We start from the raw sequence: 19,829 nt of genomic DNA on the forward strand, positions 1-19,829 counted from the left end.
ACTAATACAACAACAATCAATAAACTCTCAATCACCACTTCTGATCCACTGCAAGCACGCGGTGGTCTGTACCTGCCGAGACCCTGCTGTCTGACTGTTTTCTTTGGCTTTTACGCTTTTACATTTTTTGGGTTGTTGGCTATTTGTCAACCTGGGAATGAGACTTTCAGGTATGCAAACAGCACAAATAGCAACCACCGAATCCATCTTTAAACCATACGGCAACGTCAACCATAAAAAATACTTTCTGCACTGAAACCAACTTTTGGTGATTGTAATGTTACCTGTCTGCAGCAATATCAAAACAAAATAAATTATTAAGTGTAAATCAATAAATGGGCCTTCAAATTTTACTGCCCATTTAAACAATAAAATGCACATTGGAGCTTCTTTATTGTAGTTTTGACAGTAAAGTTCATTTAGTAGCTGTTCTGTTGGACAGATCACAAAACTACCCAGTTGTCATGGAATCACAGATGTTCACATTGCCTGTTCTTCTGAGCATTTAAAGACTGATCTGAAGATCTAAGGTGATCTTGGGAAACACACATGAATATCTGTACTAAGTTTCATGGCACTCCATCCAATAGATGTTGAGATATCTCAGTCTGAACCAAAGTTGTTGACCCAACAACCATCCGACCCACCCTGCCATCCACAGAGGCATGCTGCCAGCATGGCTAAATCTACAAACCAGATCTTTTATGGGTTGCCTCCCCAAATAAATTAATTGCATGATCCAGACAAGCATGTCACCTACTAAAAAAGTAAATGTGTCTCGTTTCCACTGGGATTCAAGTTGTCCTTATTTCTTCTGAAAACACCATTACACAACCAAACCTTCATGGACTTGTGAGGAAACACTAATCGGAGAAATATGACGCTGGAGGCGTTGTAGTGTTGGCACTGCAGGACAGGAATGTACACCGTGCCATAGCAGGCATCAGAGCTCTGTAGTATGTGGGCAGAAATCCAGCGTCACCTCATTCAGCGAGGCTCATATTTATAGTAGAGATGCTAAAACAGGACTGGCTCCTGACCAGCAATGTCCTCCATTCAGGCCCCAAGAGACGCAGTGAAGTGTCAGTTTCTTCACTGCTAACCTACATTAGTTTCAAACACACACTTCGAATATAAAAAGGCTGCAGCAAGGTCGCTCATGTGTAACAATAAAATTAAAACAGAAGGCCCAGTCCTTTGTGCACGGAGCAGAGATTTTCAAAATAATGTGACTACTTTCTATGCAAAGTGTATATTTTCATCTGCTCATTTCTGGCAGTGGTTTGAAGCTCAGTGGTTTGCGTGTAGGTGTGAATCATCACAGCTCTAACTCATGATCAGGTGGCATTTGTTAGGTTTAAATGAGCAACTGAAGTTGCATTTGTCCAGTTAAGAATCCAACCGATTAATGGAAGCCTCATATGAGCAAACCTCAAACAAAACACGTAAGAGAGGTTTAGGATAATTAACTCTAAAATGAGAAGAAATCACAAATCTCACGATACTCACCACAAAGTTTTGGTTTGAAGACCTCTATTACTAAAATATATTTATTCTCCGACAATTTTTGTTACACTTTGTGCCTTAAAAAGTCTAAATTCGCTCAGGAATTGAATGCGTCACTATGTAAATCCAAAGGCAGTATGAAAAAGCTTACAGCCTGTGACCTGTGGAACCTGACACTCGCTCACCTCACACAGCAGTCCTGCAAACTCTGGTGGGCACTGACACACGAAGCCGTCCAACACTGCGTGACACTGGCCGCCATTCTGGCATGGCTGGCTGGCACACTTATTCCTCTGGATTTCACAGTGAGTGCCAACAAAACCTGGAGGACACTGGCAGTGGTAACCCCTCGGGCCCTCCTGCAGAAAAGAGAAATGAAAAGTCCATTGAAAACGTCTTGCAAAGCGCTGGGTGAAGTGGAATATAGATTCAAACGAACACACGCATACCTTGCATGTTGCTCCGTTCTGGCACTGGCCGTGGCAGTCTTTGATGTCTGAAGAGGAAAAAGAAGCATTTAAATGTTATGAAGAACAATCAGCAGTACGTGATGTACTACCACATGCAAATTACACTGTGAGATGTGTACAGATTAATTTAAAGTCTGGAAAAGAAATAACTAATGAAGTCAAAAGAGTGACTGATAGACCTTGTGTGGATTGTAACTGGGCATGCACTCAATCAGTCAGCATGCAAGTTCAGTCATGATGGCAGAGCTGGAGCCTCAGTTTGCAAAGACCAGGAAGAAACGGGTTACCACATGTGGGAAAAGTCAGTGAAGCTAAACTAACACCATTGCTGCGTGTCCAGGAAGTGAGGGGAGGCGTTTTAAGAGTAGCCAGAAGATGAGGATGTCAAGGGAAGGACAGAAATTTAGGAGTTCAAGGAAGAAATACTGACTGAGGTCACAGTTTTGTCCGGACCATCCCCGAAAACAGACGCAGTGATAGCCGCCAATCAAATTTTTGCAAGAGCGAGCGTTCACACAGGGATTTCCTGCACACTCATTTGCATCTGTAAAGGCAGGATGCAGAAGAAGACGGAGTCCATCATTGAGACAAACCAAAGTCGGGACAAAGAAGAAAAACAGAAATCAGAAATCCAACCTCTGAAGCCCAGCTAACACGAAAATGACAAACTGCCACCAAAGATACTGCAGAATCAAATGAGGTAGCCAATGTTTGAGCACAAACCGTAGTTAAAACCAAATTTTTGCAACAATTTTTGAATTTAAAGAATTTAAAGGGCCACTACACTGATTTCACACAGTAAGTTTACTCATTCAGGAAGTGTAGGATTTAGTTTGGAGCTTGATGTGTTCTGGGCAGTACAATTCAGGACACCTGAGCCTCTGTTGCTTAAATTTTGTTAACGTTTTTCACGCTTGTCTCTTTGTGTGTCAAACACAGAATGAATAATAAAAAAAAAAAACGAATTCAGTTTTAAACTACTACTTAATAATTAACTACTTAACTACTTAATCTATATAAATGTCAAAAAAGTAATAATAAAAAAATGGTGACATCTCGAATCCAAAACTCAAAAAGCAGACTACAGAAACATTCAAGAGGCTGAACTCAGAGCATTTGCATTTGTGACTGACGTGTCTGCATCTTAACAAAAATATCACGTGACAACCAACCTCAATGTCTGGATTCTGGTGTCCTTTGTTGTCATTCCCCTTATTATCATATAAGAGCACATTGTGAAATATCATAAAAAATATATATATTTTTGTTGTCAGGCCCCATTGTGCAAAACCTCACCATGATGGCTTTTATAACATTTCACAGACAAGCCTCAAGAGAGACCAGCGCCGACACATAACGATGTTCGTCTGTACAGCACAGATGAAATGAGCGCAGACGGCAGCACAGTTTCATCCGCAAACGTTCACCTCCTCCCAAGACATCAAAAGTGTTCCAATAAACAAAAGCACCGCTGCTCAAATATTCAAAAGGAAGGTTTGTGTGTGTGTGCGTGTGTGGGGGGGGGGGGGGGGGGGGGGCAGTCTGTAGGGAGTCCTGTTGTGCTCACTCACACACACACACCTGTCTTCTCTCTGAAACCCAAAACTCCACACACACACTCACAACTGCCAGGTAAGACAGGAGGCCAATGGCCACCTGTAAGCTGAGATCTAAGCTGGTAAGATGACACTGTACTCTTGGGATCTTTTTCCTACCCCCTCACACCCACCCCACCTCCACACACACACACACACACACACACACACACACACACACTACAACTATGTTTACGGGTCGTAATCCATTTCCTGGCATCACGTCGGTCACGTCCGCTTCTCGGGACAGCAGCGTTATAGAAACGAATGCCGCCACCACCAGCCACAAACAAACAGCCAGATATAGACACACTCGTAGCTCAGGAAGTCATTGACAAAATAAATAAATAAATAAAGCTACGCAGCTGCCATCTTGTCCAGGATATTGACAGCTTGTACTCTGGCCATGGGGCTCAGGTTGCTGGTTGCCAATTTTAATCCAAAAACAAAAGTTATCCTGAGCTGCTGCGCGTGTGTCGCAGAGGCCATTTATTTGTATTAGGCAAAGGAACAAACATCTCCCAATGGGAATGAAGAGTCGTTTGCCAAGAAAAACAGAAATCCTGAACACAAGGAAGTCCTTTTTTTTTTTTTTTTTTGCAAACATCATACGATGATAGGTACAAATACAAAGTGTGTGCAGGTGTGCTTAGTGAAAATCTCACCTATCTGGCAGGTCTTTCCCTCCCACTGTGGAGGGCACACACACTTGAAGCCATCCTCCAGGTCGATACAGGTTCCACCGTGAGCACACGGACCGGAGGCACACTTGTCCAAATCTGAGAAAGAAAACGTTTCAGCTCACCCTCCTCTTACTTCTAACTGCATGCAACATTTGAACAAAGTGTTAAGATGATGAGGGCTTTGGTGCTGAAGTGTTAAGAGGGCCTATCATATCACAAAAAGAAGTTCAATAGAGAAGAGGGGAAGAACTGTAATGTTGACCGAAGAGAGGAAGATCGGATCGGATGTGAGGATGATTAAACGTTGTGTAGAGACTCACTGTTGGCACATGTCGGACCCTCCCAGCCCGGTGGACACTGGCACTCGAAGCCCGTGGGAAGCTCATAGCATGTACCACCGTTGGCGCAAGGACTGGAAACACAGGCGTGTTCGGCTGATGGAAGGGAGGAGGGGGATGCGGTCAAACAAAAGAACATCAGATTCAATCCATGCCCTCATATATGGCATCCTTTGCCAGTGCTGCATATATTGTTAAGCTGGTATGTTTTCGTATAATTTACTGTTGTTTAAGTTCCATCCATTGCTGTTATTCTACACGTGATCACGGTGCTAACACAAAATGTTATCTGCCGATTTTACTATCAATAATTAATTAACTGTCCGATGTACAAAATGTCAAGAATCTGTGAAAAAAAATAGCTTCACAGTTTCTCAGAGTTCAAGAGGATGTCCTCAAAGCACTGGTTCTATTCAAGCAACAGTGCAGAACTCAAATATAGTCAGTTTACAATCACTTCTGAGGAAATATTGTACATTACTGAACCAAAAGTGCGTGTTCTCACCGATGTGACAGTTCTTGCCGGAGTATCCCTGTGGACAGGCGCAGTAGTACTCGTCTGGTTCTGTGTTCATGCAGGTTCCTCCGTTGACACAAGGATGGTGGCGACCGCAGTAATTCAGATCTGGAGGAAGACGCACATTTAGGGACACCAAGAGATCAATTCAGCGCTTAGCAGTCCACCCATTGTAGAGCAACTTTCCCAATTAGATTTCAGCGTCAGAGGGTGTATGCTTACTTTTGTCCACGTGTCCTTTACACTACAGCAAATTATGCCATACGTCCTCCAAGTGGACTCCAGGAAGTACCTTGTTTGTTCAGGAGCATTTTTGGACCATAACTCTAAACACCCCTGTATCTCATGCATCGTGATAACAAATATTCAGCCTTCTTTGCCAACCTATTAATTCTTACATTGTAGCTTGTCTGTATGCAATACTGAGCCCAGTTACCACGCTGGCTGTGCAGTAAAGTGAAATGCTGGATCAAAAATTCGGATGCTTTTCAGGTTTCCATTCAAAAGTGGCGTAAGTGTTTAGCCAGATTTCCAGAAGATCAGCTGAGGAAAATTCACACTATTATTTCTTTCCATCCATGACCATTATGCATACATAAGGAGTTGAAAATATAAATATAAACATTTGGTGCCGTCAATTCTCGAGTTGTACATTACATTTGACGTGCATTTTCCGCATCGAACTAAACACCCTCCGGATAAAACGCCAGGTGACCCTAAAGGCTAGTAAATAAAAGAGCAGGGATCTGTCTCCACCGGGGATCTTAGGACGCATTCTCGTCCCCAGAGCCTTCAGTGACGAAGGGATGGAGGGGGATCGAGTGTCCCTGCTGCCGCTCAGATCTCTCACACAGTAAAACTATCCAGCTGCTGCTTTCCAGTCACAGAAAAGAGAATTCAGACCCGATGACTCTGATGACGACCGCAAGAAACTAGATATAAAAATCAACAGAAAGGAACCAATCATCTCATCAACATTTTCTTTTTCTGTAACCGACTCTTATGAAATTCTTTGATCGATCTAATATTCCTTCAATCAAACGGCCCTAAAACTCAAAGATATCAATTTGCTATCACTTAAGCACTTGAGCCTCAAATTCAAAGACTAATGCCTGTTGATAAATCGACTCGATTAAGTGATAGCACACAATGAAATTATAAACTTTTTAAAATGAAAACGTCCTCACTGCTTCACAGGTGGAAAATCTGAATTTAAATATGCCCCAATTCCAATTGATGTCCGTGTCCACATGGTGAGATATTACCTAGACAAAAGTATCCAGACCTCTTTAGGAGCTCGGCCCCTTACTTGCAGTGAAGGGAAATCTTAATGCTTCAGCACACCAAAACATTTTGGACAACGCTAAAGACATGGTTGGATGAGTTTGGTGTGGAAGAACTTGACTGGCCCACACAGAGTCCTGACCTCAACTCCATCCAACACCTTTGGGATGAACTGGAACGGAGATTGTGAGCCAGGCCTTTTGGTCCAACATCAGTGTGTGACCTCACAAATGCTCTACTGCATGAATGGGCACAAATTCCCACAGAAACACTCCAACATGTTGTGGAAAGCCTTCACAGAAGAGTGGAAGCTGTTAGAGCTGCAAAGCTGCCTGTGTGCTTACAATGAGACATCATTAAAGTCGCTGATGGTGTGATGGTCAGGTGGTCCAGTACGTTTGTCTATATAGTGTATGTTGCTTCTTCAATAGGCATTCATGTTGCATTTCTTGCTCACTTGTTACACATCAAACAAAGGAAACTGCAGCTTGGGGGTTCGTGCAGGGTGAGAGCAGCGTCTTGTGTGGGAGGTAATGAAATAAAACAAGAAAAGACATACCTTTATCGCATAGCAGGCCGCCCCAGTTCCTCTCGCAGATGCACTGCCAGGGGGTGTTGCAGGTCCCGTGGACGCATCCAGGATAAAGCAAACATTCATCACAGAATTGGCCCTGCCAGCCGTAGCTACACCTGTCAAGTGACAGATAACAAAACATGACCATAAATCATTTCCCACCCCTGAAGAATCTCTTCTTTCATTGGCTATGTTTATTTCTTAGAACTTCCTCTTACACAATAATTCTCTGAAAGGCCAACATCCAGATGAGGGTAAATGAAATGATCGAGGCAGCATTAGTTTTCCTATTGAAGCTCACTGTTTTTCAATATTGTTTTCTTATTATTTGTAACTGGTCACATCCTCATCTTCAGTTTTGAAAAACCCCGCAATTTATCCAACAGCTTTACTTTCAGGTAATTCAAAAACACGAATAATAAGTTTATTATTATATTCAGAGTGATCTTTTTCAGGTTGTGTTGATTTTATACTCAACTTCCTCCTCCTGCTGACGGAGCCAAGAGAAATGAAGTCAAATCAGACTTAAAAAAAGCACGATTTGCAACTCTCTGAGTTCATCAGTGGAATATGAAACAAATGTCTGGCAATCCAATAAGTTTCCTGTTTTCTGAGAGCCGATTTTCCTGGTTTTTGAAGTCCAGTGAGTAGCTGCCACAAAACCGAACCCATCAGTGATGCTGTTTCATGCATTATTATAAATAATAGGAAACAACACATATGAGGAAGTCTGTGGGAGGGTCTTGGAAATGATTTCTGAAGGGGGGCCAGGATTCAGGCTTCAAAGCACTGAGCTGCTAAAGGTGAAAAGGGCCAAAGAGAATCTGCTCGTGGCTGAAGTGAGCACTCGGATGCAACCTTCCCCACAGTGGAAACACACCTAATACTGTATCTGCTCTTGTGTCAACCTATCCCACGGCCTCCAGCCAACTAATCTTGGTGGAAGGTGACATTCCAGGGCAGGAGGGGTTAAGAATACTTCCAGTGGCTCCCGTGCTTGGGTTGAAGTCTGGGGCTGAGGGCTATGAGGGTGGCACGGTGGATCTGAGAGCAAGTGGCTGGAGACGACTGTGTGTGTGTGTGTGTATACACAGTGTATGTGTGCAGACGCCTGCAGCTTCTTGACAGCGCTCGGCTATTCCGAGGCTGTGGTGTCGTCGAGCCAGCTGTCTTGTCAATTGACTGCTATTTTGAGACCCGGCACCGCTGTCTCTCTGAGAGACGAGGCCTTTAGAAATCTCTGCCATTCTCAGGCTGGAGTGGCGGGGGGGGTGAAGGGGCATCGGGGAATACTTGGCATGCTTCTTCCACCGTATATGATTAGCTTCAGAGGGTCTGACAGCAGTACAGCAACAACACTAACAGAACTTTTGCCAGGAGACTTGCTTTGTGCCTTTTAAGCTTGAAGGTATCAAAAGAGCTCATTCTGTGCTTTAATTCTTGGCCATGTTGATATCACGATTACTCTTAAATCCCTTGTTGTAGGTGTAGGCGTGACGCTGGATTCCAACATGTTGGAATGTCAAAGCAAAATGTTCAGAGTGGTGGAAAATGAGTTAAATTGCTTACCTAAGTGATTCTTGGGATACGGCAAGCCTTTAACAAATTTGTTAGAACAAGTCTAACGCGTGCTAATAAAAAAGTCTCAATGCAGCAGCGTAACAACAGGCACGTACCAGGCTTTTGTGCTTCATGAAAGCCTGTGGCAAACGGGGCAAGGCCAATAAAACTGATGAAATAAAAGGAATGAAAGGAGACGGCATGGGATTTAATGCCAGCATTCTATGACCTGAGGCTTCATTAAATTCATGCCGCTGCAGGAAGATCCTTTACGGCTGCTCTTCTTTTCATGCCGCTTATCCTGTTGACTGAGACTTGACATTTCATACGAATACGGTGCTTCCCCCTGTTGTCTGTCTGCTAACCTGAATAAGGATGCAGCCTGCTGATCCTTGCAGACACAAAAAACGTGAATCAGTTTCCTAAAACCGGTCAATCCCAGTTATTCCTCGGCTCAGAGCCAATCCCTTTTTCCTAATAATGTGAGGCAAGTGTCTCTTTTCATCTGGCCATTGGTTGGGGGGGTGGGGGGTTAAAAATGACGACAGGATGTTGCACATCCTGGAAATGTGGACCTGGGGGCGGGGGGGGGTGGCGGATTCCTAGTCACTTTATCTAATTGTCATTTCCACTTTGGGAAACGTACAAAACACAGTGGGATATTCATTTCCTTTCCTGCCCCCTGCCCTTCAAGGAGGACTGCAATGCGGATGGCGAGGGATATGACAATTCCCTGCACGTTTTCAGTGGTCAGATTCACACACCGACAGCTCCCTTTCTTCGGTCCGAGGCGCAGAGAGCCGATGAGACGCTTGGTATTCTGTGGAGCATTTTAGGTGGCTAAAAATACAAGGCAGCAGGCAGGGTGTTGCCCTTTTCTTCTGAACCGAGGTGGAGATGCCCACAGGTGCTTCTTTCTAGCATCTTATAGCCATCACTTTTGTCTTACCCACATTTAGCTTGACTACTAGCCTAATTTTGAAGTCTAACACTACTGCAGCTGCTTTCTCAGTTGTTACAGAAAAAGTACTTTTCAAGTACATGTGCAATATGACAGATTCAAACAGAAAGAAACATAAAGAAAATGTAATCTTGGCCTGAATAATAGCATCAAAAGAATGTAAGATCCTGGAAGAAAAATGTCTTAAAGGTCGCATCGCTGTATATAAAAGAACCAGATAGTCATGCTAATCTTACTTGCATTCCCCTGGGACAGAGCAGCTGCCATGTAACAGGTTGCAGCCTTGCTTGCAAATCGCTGAGGAAAAAGAATACAGAGAGAAGCAACTTAAAAGGTGTTATTTAAATTCCTTGGGTACACATGTATCATTACATTTCTTCCCATAAAAAGTGATTATTCTTTAAAGAAGAGGACCAGAGAGAAGTCGGGCATGAAAAAGGAGGCAGCGAGACGGAAAGGTGGGAGGAGGAGAAGCTCGTTTGTTTGCCATCGCTCTAACAAGTGCAACAAGACGTGAGAATTCATGGCACCCTGACTGGGGTTGAAGGGGGGCGAGGAAGGGACAACTTTATAGCCTTCATGTACAACACTACCCCCTCTTAAAAACAACCCAACCCCTCTCCTCTCCCCTCCTCTTTTCACCCTCCGTCTTCTAAGGTCAGTTGGGTGATTTATGGAGGCCCCACCACCCACAAGCACAACCCCAATGCTGCTACATTTCAATGCAAGCAGGCACTGAACTGTGCAAATCCACCAGGATTTTAAAACAGGATTTGGATAATGACTTTGGATTTGCTTTGAAATGAAGTCACATTGCCTTTACTTGCTATTTTGCGTTCTCAAGTTAATGTTAACATCTCCATATGTACAAAAAGCACTTGGCTGAGTCAAATAAGTGCTGTGCATCAGATAACAATAAACAAACAAATAAACATAAATAATCTGAGCAATTTGCACATTGCATAGTTAAAAAAAAACAAAAACAAAACGGAACTGAACTGCCACTACTGATCAGCTAATTGATGGTTCAATTAATTGCCTAACAAAAAACAAACAAACAAAAAAACAAACTGAAAAGCGGAGAATCTTCCCATTTGAGAAGAAACGTTTGAAAAAAGTTTGGCTTTATAAATGACAATTATCCAAAGAAAAACTTTGCGATAGGAACAAGACTGCCATATTTGAAGTGTGTACCATTTTACGAAACGTTGGCAGCTCACCTGTCCTGCAGTCTGGACCCATCCAGCCATCCAGGCACACCTGGGCCCCTGAAGGCTCGCAGCGATAGTGGCCAAAGTAGTCGTCACGAGGTACACACAGCTTATTGCACTTGCTGCTATAGTAGTTCTCGTCGCACCGCACTCGGATGCGGTAGATGAGCCGAGCCACCGGCCCGTCGTGCTTGATGGTCTTCCAAGGGTCACCGGGGTTGATCATACCGGTGTGAACGCTGCGTTCGATCAGCAGCTCCACCTCACCTGAAACAAAATCCAGATGAAGACAAACCAGACGTGTCAAGATGGAAATACGCCATGGACTCGGCCTCAAAAACACGAGGAGGAACATTTAAATTATGCACTTAGAAATCTCCATACTCGATACGATGATAACTTGTACTCGTATCTGCAGCTCCTCTCAGCCTTGTTGTTAATTGTTCAGCTGCTTGGTCAAGAGCCAGATATTTTCCTCTGAAGCTGGTAGAGACCAAAGCAGAACTAAAAAAAAGGTCCCCGGCTGTCGTAAAAGAAGGCTCCACATGAAACTAAATGCTACTCCATGACTGCTGCATGTGTAAAAAAAGCAACTTTAGCTAATACGCTCAACATAATTTTAAAAAGGTGAGAATATGTCAATGCTGTGTTCACAATGTGTTTCCGCTGCCCCCTGGTGTCCAGAATTTGTTTGTTCATCAGAGGATGAATTAAACCCAAATCTGGATCTCGGCTTAACACCTTCAAAAGGAAACTGCAATGGGCTCAAGGACACTACAGGTTAACATTTAAAGGGAAAGCAACACGCCCCGAAGGTTGAACACAGTCAAACAGAACCACTGCATTTAGTAAGCAGATACAAACTGTTACGTCAAACACTGACATCAGACAATGATGTGGAATGGCCTTTATTCTGGTGTTAAGTCACTGCCCCACAAGATAAAGCAGTGAAGGCAGACAGACGCTTTGATATCACATTGTGTGCGTGTGTGTGTTTGTGTGTGTATGTGTCAAGTACCCACTGAATTTTAAGCATCCCATTGAAATTCATTGTCTGCAAATTGATCCATTTTCTAGTGAAGGCACACATCATCAGTTCCTCTGAGCTCCCAGTGCGTGCATTGTCATGTTAGGAGGTTGCTACCATTTAGCCTTTAGCGCACCAACACTCGCATTAAATCCGTTTGAATGTGTGTGGCTCGCTGCAGCGCCAGAAAGAAAGCAATCTTTATCACAGTGGGATCGAAACAGGCGGACAATCTCTATGGAAATAAAGGCTCTGTGATTTCCTCCATGGCTCTGGGCTGCAATGCACCATAGACATTTTGAAGTGAGCAAACAGGGAACACACACACACACGCACACACACACACACACACATCTTCCTCTGCTGGGGACTGACACAATGTCAGACAGAATTAAGCAACAATAACAGAAATAACTCCCGGTAGTTGCCAGATAGAGAACAATGGGCTCCGGGCCCAAGCCGGGCTCTGCTACCTCGGTGTCTAAACACTGAGCCTGGCCACGCAGTCCACTCCACTTCCTGCTCGATAAACACAAGGAAAACAGCCGGCTGCCTTTCCTGAGGACACAGGGGGAAGGGAAGAGAGGACATGACGCTGGAGCAGAGGAATCTCAGTGACAGACCAACACACTGCCGGGCTCTTACGTAGGGCCAGACATGACCCTGGTGTGCTGACTCAGGTCGAAGAACGAGATCCAGTGTCTCACAGATACATGCTGTCATGTAGGACTGTTGTGAAAGCTTAAAAGCTTCGGTTGTTCCCACGTTAATCAAAACACCACCATAACCCCACCCTTGAACACCCTGAATATCTCAAAGCTGACGTTTTCCTCTCCAGGTGCCACTTCTGATTCAGAGTCTTAGTATCTGCCAGTTCAGATTCCCAGTCAAAGACCAGCTGCATCATTTAAGCAAAGAACAAAGAACTCATCAGGGCTATTATGATTAAAAATTCAACAAGATCAACGTTTTCCCTAAAAATTGGATCGCGGCATCTCTGATAGTGATGACTAAATGACAGCTTGACTCTGTGGTACAGTTGGCTTTTATAAATGTGAGATTGTTTTGTGGAAAATAAGCTTGTTGAAAGTATCGATTTATTTTTGATATCACATGTTTAAAACGATCAAAAGTTCTAGTGCTTTTAATAAAAATGGGCCTTTAAAAGTCTGCACAGATAAACGCGGTTTTACAAATGTGTGGATATGCCTAAAAAACAATTTATCTGAGCAAGAAGTGAACAAAAACTTAACGTAACGAGTGTGACCTGCCTGCTCCACCTGCCACGCAAAGGCTCCAACCACCCACTGCAACTCACGGTGATCTTACAGAGGTTTGCAGCTGGAAGCAGACTAGCTTGTGATCTTCCACACAAGCTGAAAGGAGCATTTGTTCCAGACGTTGTGTTTCTTGAACCCGTGACATTAAGGTTGAAGTCAGCTGATGTCTGTGACCTCATGGCAGCCTCAGTGCGCCATTCAAGCGCAATCCAGAATGAATGAATCAAACGTGCCTCAGCTTCTGTTTCATCACATTACTTCTACATTTTGGCATAAAATAAAAAAAGACACCTTGCTCTTATCTGTGAAATCAAAGTGCGAAAAATGTGCTTCTTATGCCTTGTATCCTTACATAGGAAATTCTTCTATTTGTCGACTTCAAAGCAATTTGGCTGAGGCTTGAGTGCGGCTAACTGGCAGAAAATCAATTGGACCATTTCTCTCAAGCAACATTTAGGCCTTACATCCATCAGAAACATCAAAACTAATTACCGTAAATGTACACAATCACTGGAGGCCCACATGCTGAAACAGACTACACAGTCTAATCAGTCTAATCACAGCCCTGTGATGTCAAAATCTATTTCTTCTCCATTGTCTGCATTCGTGAGTGGAAGTACGTCTGATGTTATGGACAAAACAGGATGTAATGACCTCATATGAATGAAGTTTAGACTGGAGAGGACAGTGGATATATAATATGCATTCCTGTGCATGTTTGCATGGAGAGAAATGTGTTAGAGACTGCCACTGTCCCCACAGATCAAAGAGACATCCACACATACAGACATTATAGTCCTCAATGGGTCCTCTTCCTCCCAGACTGGGCTACTGCTCAGACGGGAAAAAGGGGGCTGTACAGGAGTCCACCCAGCGGACACAACCAAAGGAAAACAGGATACAGCTGGTCAGAACTGACCGCCAGAGCCAGCACTGCACAGACGAGCCACCAGCTTGTATTCTATATGAAGCGTCGTGGTCGGGGAGCCCACAGACAAAAGTGCGACATGCATTGAAGCAGAAATTCAATGAGGCTTTCATTCATAACGTGAAACATGAATACACCAAACTGGATTTAAAGATGTGACCGGGAACACTCATGGTGTTAATTTTATCTTTAACTTAATATCTGACAAAGAGTTAAAAACCCAAAGATATTCAGTTTACTAAAATCAAGAGAAGCAGCACATACTCAGAAGCAGCAATCAATGAATTTCTGGCATGTCTGCTGGAAAAATGAAAAACATAAAAGAAAAAACTGTCATCGATTAAAATTTTCTCTTGACTGAGTAATCAATGAATCGAGTGATCGCTTCCAACTGAAAGCAAACGACAGTACAGTCACAGCACTGAGATGTGTGTGTGAAGTTCAGGCTTACTGGTGCGTGTGGTGGTGTTGTCCCAGTCCCAGGCCTCGACGATCAACGTGTACGTCCGCTGGAGGGAAAGGAAGAATAAAGAAATAAGTCAGGTGAAGTTTGGACAAAATAGCACCTCTCAGTCGAAATGAACAATCAGACTGCTGTCCACTGGCTGATTTCATTTGGCCAACAGTAGTCTGCAGCATCAGAGACACTTTAGCCATAACAGGTGGGGTTGGATGAACAGCTGTGTCCATATGGTGCTGCAGAGAAATGTTGCTACTTAGCTTAGCTTAGCCAAACTTTTCCACAGCATGAGGAAAAACAGCCTCAAAAAATAATTTCTGTAAATTGTGTCTCAAGTTGCCCAAAGAGCCAATGCAGGGTATAATACGAGTACTGCAACTACTCAAAGCTTACTCACATTCAAACAACTCCATTTAATGTGACTTGAGCATGAAACGGCTACTGAAATTGAATTTACCCGCCCACATGTAAAACAATACACCGTGTACAATTTACAAGGCAAAAGCATCCCCAGAATGTAAAAATGTAATTTGGCAGACATTTTCTGTAAATTTGCCACATCTCAAATAATCCCTGCTGATGACTACATGATGCTTTGTCTACTCTCAGCTACAAAAAAGGAACAATACAACAAAGGGCTTTTGTTGTATTGTTCCCAGATCGCTGAGAAGTAAACATTACTGATAATGAGTTCATAATACAGACAAAATAACGTGGAAGATCATTTTAGTCAGTCATACAACTCCTCTACACACACAAACATATGACGCAAAAATTGATTTTTGTGCTCCTGCAGTCTCACATGCAACTTGGCTCTGGAGGAGCGCTTGAGTTACACTGCCAATGAAACCCAGTGATTCAAAGATAAAAGAGCAAGAAACGTTAAGAAGAAGCCAAGAGAAGCTGTAGCACCGAGACGAGGCGAGGGAGGAACACAAGGGACCAGCCGACTGCCAGGGCTGTGCCAGCTTCCCTCTGGCTCAGTGTGCAAAGTGACTGTATGAACCTGCACCGGTGCCCCAGCTCCCCCACCAGTGAAGCTCTGCAGCTGTGACACAGAAAATCCTGGCAACAAAGACATGGAGGCCACAGCACTGAGATGTGTCATGGAGTTCATGTGAGGAAAAGGTCTCAGATTCACTAACATAGTCATGGTGAAGGGGCAAGTTAAGTGAAAAGGTATCAGCATGGATAACAGGTAACCTTTGCTCCTCACCAGCACGAAGCTGCTCTCTCGGTCAGCTTGTTTTCTTGTTTTACAGCAGTTTAAATGAGTCAGTTACTGTGACTGAACAGATTTTTTGGGATTTGTGAGCTAGTTTTGAGACTGGCTGATCTGGCAAAAAAAGGAAATAAATAAAATCTAGAATTTTTTTCCCTCCCATGCATAAAACAGGAAAACTAAACCATCATTAACAAATAATGTTTTTAAGACTAGAATAAATACAGGGTGTGGCAAGGCTGTCATCATAACACATATTAATCCCATGCAACTTTGGACTGTCAGTGACAGCCAGGAGACATCTCGAGACCTGTGGACTGCAGCTTACTTTTAACAGTATTTTATAAGTACTTTCACTTAAGCAAAGGATCTGAGTGCGTCCTATCGGACTTCCTATCAGACTTCCTTCCTCTTTCCTAAGATGAACCTTTGACGTCTATCTATTAATCAAACCAATGCCCATTAGCAGCTGGGTAAATCTGATGCAGTAACAATGCAGGAACAGCCTGACAAGATGTTATAGTTGGCTACAGCAGATTGTGGTTCTCAGTCCTGAATAGACCTTGAAACACAGCTGGACCCTTTTCTGCCCTGTCTCTTCTAATCTTAAATCAGTTTCAGCTCTCCTTATTCAACACATAAAACAAAATAAGAAATGTTAAGAAAGGCAGGTGGTCTTCCAGGATGTTTTCAGGAAAAATAAAGCCTCGGCAGGTATGATGTCCATTATGAAGGTCACTTTGCCAATATTAGCTGTGTGAGACAAAATCTGCCTAGCTTTGTCCTTGGTTGTCAGACAGTGAGGTAAATCAGCAGCTAAGGGGATTATCTTGTTTTACAGCAAGTTATGCTTTAGTTGAACAGCGTACCAGCAGGGATGCATTTAGTGTTGTACCCTGTGCTGAAATGATTAATCAATTAAACAAAAACAAGGTTCTATGTTTTAAGGTAAACATCTTTTCCAGATTCTCAAAGGTTTTGCTGATTATTTTCTGCTGTGTATCGTTTTTAATTAGATGTGTATGATTTTGGACTGTTGGTTGAAGGTTTCATCACAAACTCTGGTAAAATGCAATGGCTGTTTTTCCAAAGTTTCCTGAGTTTTAATGATTAATTAAAAACAAAAAAAGTTTAATAAATCATTAGAAGTTACAGCCTTTTACCAGGGATTCACAATCTTATAGCACTTCACCATGACTGACATACAACAATTCTTCTTTATTTTGCAATATAAGAAGAATTTGAATGTTACCATTACATTCTGTCCATTTGGGAACACGTTAACTGATACCTGATGTGGTTATAGAGGGATTGTTCTCAAAAAGCATGTAAAACATGAAATTCTGTGCAATGATGTGGCATAAAACCTGCGCAGCCTGCACAGCTGACACTTGTTTGAGCAAATATGAGCAAACATGTACATAAACTGTTCAAGCTAACCAGCATCACAGGGTTAATATAGCTGGTGCGCTGCAGGGCACACTGCTAGGCAACCAGCTGACCTAAATAACACTCATTACGTCACCACCAGGAACAGTTGTAGTATCCACAGTGTGACTGCTGTGACCTCTACTGTAATGTCATTGATAGGATGTTGGCCTTTGGGGGTGGTACAAAAAAAAAAAAAAAAGCACAAGGCAAGTATTTGAGGACACTTGTGGTTGCTCCAATGAAGCGGCAAAGAGAAATCACAAGAACAGGGATTGGAAAATGTGTGTGTGTGTCAGTCTGTGTTGTTGATCTGGGGGACCAACAAGCTGGTAGGCTGGTTGCTGCTGGGCTGTGGGATTAAGTAGGCTTGTCTGGCTGTGGGTGGTGGCGGGAGGAAGGGGAGGGGAGTGTTATTGTGGAAGACCATGGGTGACAAGAGAAGGGGATGGAAGATGAAGGGACAGGGGTGAGCTAAAGGGCTTCGGTCACAGTTTGAACACAGGGGGTACAGCTGTGTAAGACTGTAGCTACCGATAAAACACCAGAGGCCAAAACCACGCAGCAGCAAGGGAGGTAGTTGGAAAGGAAAAGAGCATGGACAGAGTCAATCTGGGGCTTTTGGCAAAATGTGAATCTGGGAGTTTTGGAAAAAGTTGATGCTTGTGCTGCTGTTGCCGGAAGCTCTGCCAACCCGTCCAACCTCAGACGCACAACAGATGCGGCCTCAAAGATGGATTATTTGACATGAACGTGGATCATCCCACGACATGTAGCTCGGCTTCTGACCTTTCCACCCATTCCCCCTCCCCCTACCACAAGAGGGTGGGCTAGCTGTCCCAGTCTGAGCATGAGGGTGGGTGTGTGCATATGCCAGTGCATACAAGAGGAACTATGAGTAGCAATGCAAGCATCAGCGGCAGGAGATCCTGCGATGATGGCTGTCTGTATTGTGAGACTGCACAAGTGGTGCAGACAGACCTTGTTATGAGGTGCAAATAAAGATCAAAGAACAGGTGCACATATTGTGACCATCACCTTTTGGGTTTACTTAAAATCTAGACTCACTTGCATGCCTATATGTTTGTGTAAACAGTTCCCTGACTAAGTGTATGCTGTGGTCGAGCAAAGCCATGGACTAGTCTGGTTTCCCACAGACCAAACCAGTCTGCGATTAGCTGGATTAAGTGACAGCTGCCCAAATGGTTGGAACAAGATAGATGGATGGGCAGGGGGATAAAGGGGAGAAGTGGGGGAGGGAAGGGGGAAAGGCTACTGAACAAAGACCCTTGTCCCAACACCATAACTCACCCCCACGCCAATCAAAACCATTGTCCATGAAGAGACACAGTCAGCACGAGGACAATTAGTGTCAGCATGTGTGCTCCTGAGCCTGGGCAGGACAGTTGCATAGGCAAAGTCAAAAAGAAAAAAAAAAACCTGCCAGCGGTTCTAGCATGAGTCCTAATCTTACATCCAACTGTATTACAACACAGAAAATATACTAATTTCATTAACCTGCCCTTTTCCACAACTCAAAGCACACGTCAGCTACATTTGAATGCATGAAATACTTCATCCGAGACCATGAAGAATCCTCTGTCAGTCAAATCTCCAAAACCCTACCCAGCCCTTCCCCTAATGGATTAGAGGATTTACTCAGAGAAATCCTAGTTTTCAAGTCAAGAAGGGGGGCATGCATGGTGAAAAAATTTTTTTTGGATGTTTGTGTGTCGTGTACTCAGAGAATCTGCATTTGCCCAAAGTGATGTAACACTCAAGTGCCACCTTTGCGTCATATGGCACAAAATGAGCCAAACCTTCATCGTTTCACTGAATTCAGGTAGAGTCATCTGGGTCATCATAAAAGGCCATTTTGGTGAAGGCACAGGATGTCGTGGTGATATCCGGGGAGAGCCACAGGTGTAGGTTCCCACGCCAGACAACGGGCAGTTGAGTGATAGGAAGGTGGCCATTGAAATAAAAAGGGACCAGGAATAGAGAGAGGTGGCAATGGGAAGTGGAAGCCGGGGCAGGTTGGGGTCACTAAGCATGGGATCTGCACGCTTCTTTTTCAAAAGAGGGGTCAGCCCTTTGCATGAGGGGCGATGTGAGTGTTTGCATTCGAAGAATACTAAGAATGTGAGATCCAGGCCTGGTGTGTAATCCCATGCAAGATCCCAGTCTGCCAACAATTCAGTATCAATGGAGGGGTGCGTCTGCATTGTGGACGTGAGGTTTGATTGACTCAATGCTTGGGGAAAGTCGGCAACAGAAATGCTGATTGAGCTTCGAGAATTAATCCTTGGAGCTGTTTTATGAGGCCTTTCACACAACAAAAGTGTGAAATTCACGTTTGTGCTTCCTGTAAAAACACCCTCTGTAACACCTTGAGTTATTTCTGTTTCTGTTCTGTCAATGAGGGGTGACCTGAACGTCCACCTGCCCTGTTCCCAGCTCCTCTGCAGGGAGGTCCACTGACATCTCCTGATTTATTGCCTTCTGATGGGACATGAGGTCATCACGATTCATCCCGTGGCCAGTAATCGCTGCATGTAATCTTCATTAATCTGTGATGTCAATCCCAGCTTTTGGTTTTACTAGGGCTGAGTCTACGCTATTCCAGCAAGGGCAACGAGCTGCGCCATCTCTGCTGAGTGGGAAGGACAGTGGAAACAATGGTATGTGAGGCATCTTCTACTTTCTTCGGACACGGATCCTTGTAAAAATATGGATGAATAACAGTGGCACTCTGTCAGTGTTAATGGGCACTATAACGGATAAC

The 19,829-nt window shown here is 43.7% G+C and overlaps 1 protein-coding gene across 3 annotated transcripts in view; it reads right to left on the reverse strand.

Moving 5' to 3' along the window:
- Positions 1 to 19,829, reverse strand: part of jag2b (jagged canonical Notch ligand 2b) — a 43,075-nt gene that overhangs the window by 10,593 nt on the left and 12,653 nt on the right. For 2 of the 3 annotated variants that reach the window (XM_046372986.1, XM_046372988.1), the window contains exons 3-12: positions 14,386 to 14,443; positions 10,709 to 10,966; positions 9,725 to 9,785; positions 6,953 to 7,083; positions 5,098 to 5,217; positions 4,575 to 4,688; positions 4,237 to 4,350; positions 2,407 to 2,520; positions 1,956 to 2,002; positions 1,692 to 1,865 (exon numbers count right to left, since the gene is read on the reverse strand). In XM_046372986.1, the coding sequence (XP_046228942.1) occupies positions 1,692 to 1,865; positions 1,956 to 2,002; positions 2,407 to 2,520; positions 4,237 to 4,350; positions 4,575 to 4,688; positions 5,098 to 5,217; positions 6,953 to 7,083; positions 9,725 to 9,785; positions 10,709 to 10,966; positions 14,386 to 14,443 (1,191 nt within the window). The remainder of the gene's footprint in view (positions 1 to 1,691; positions 1,866 to 1,955; positions 2,003 to 2,406; positions 2,521 to 4,236; positions 4,351 to 4,574; positions 4,689 to 5,097; positions 5,218 to 6,952; positions 7,084 to 9,724; positions 9,786 to 10,708; positions 10,967 to 14,385; positions 14,444 to 19,829) is intronic. The other variant, XM_046372987.1, reaches the window with a different exon arrangement.

This window comes from Scatophagus argus, chromosome 19, assembly GCF_020382885.2.
Source record: "Scatophagus argus isolate fScaArg1 chromosome 19, fScaArg1.pri, whole genome shotgun sequence".
NCBI classification, from domain to species: domain Eukaryota; kingdom Metazoa; phylum Chordata; class Actinopteri; family Scatophagidae; genus Scatophagus; species Scatophagus argus.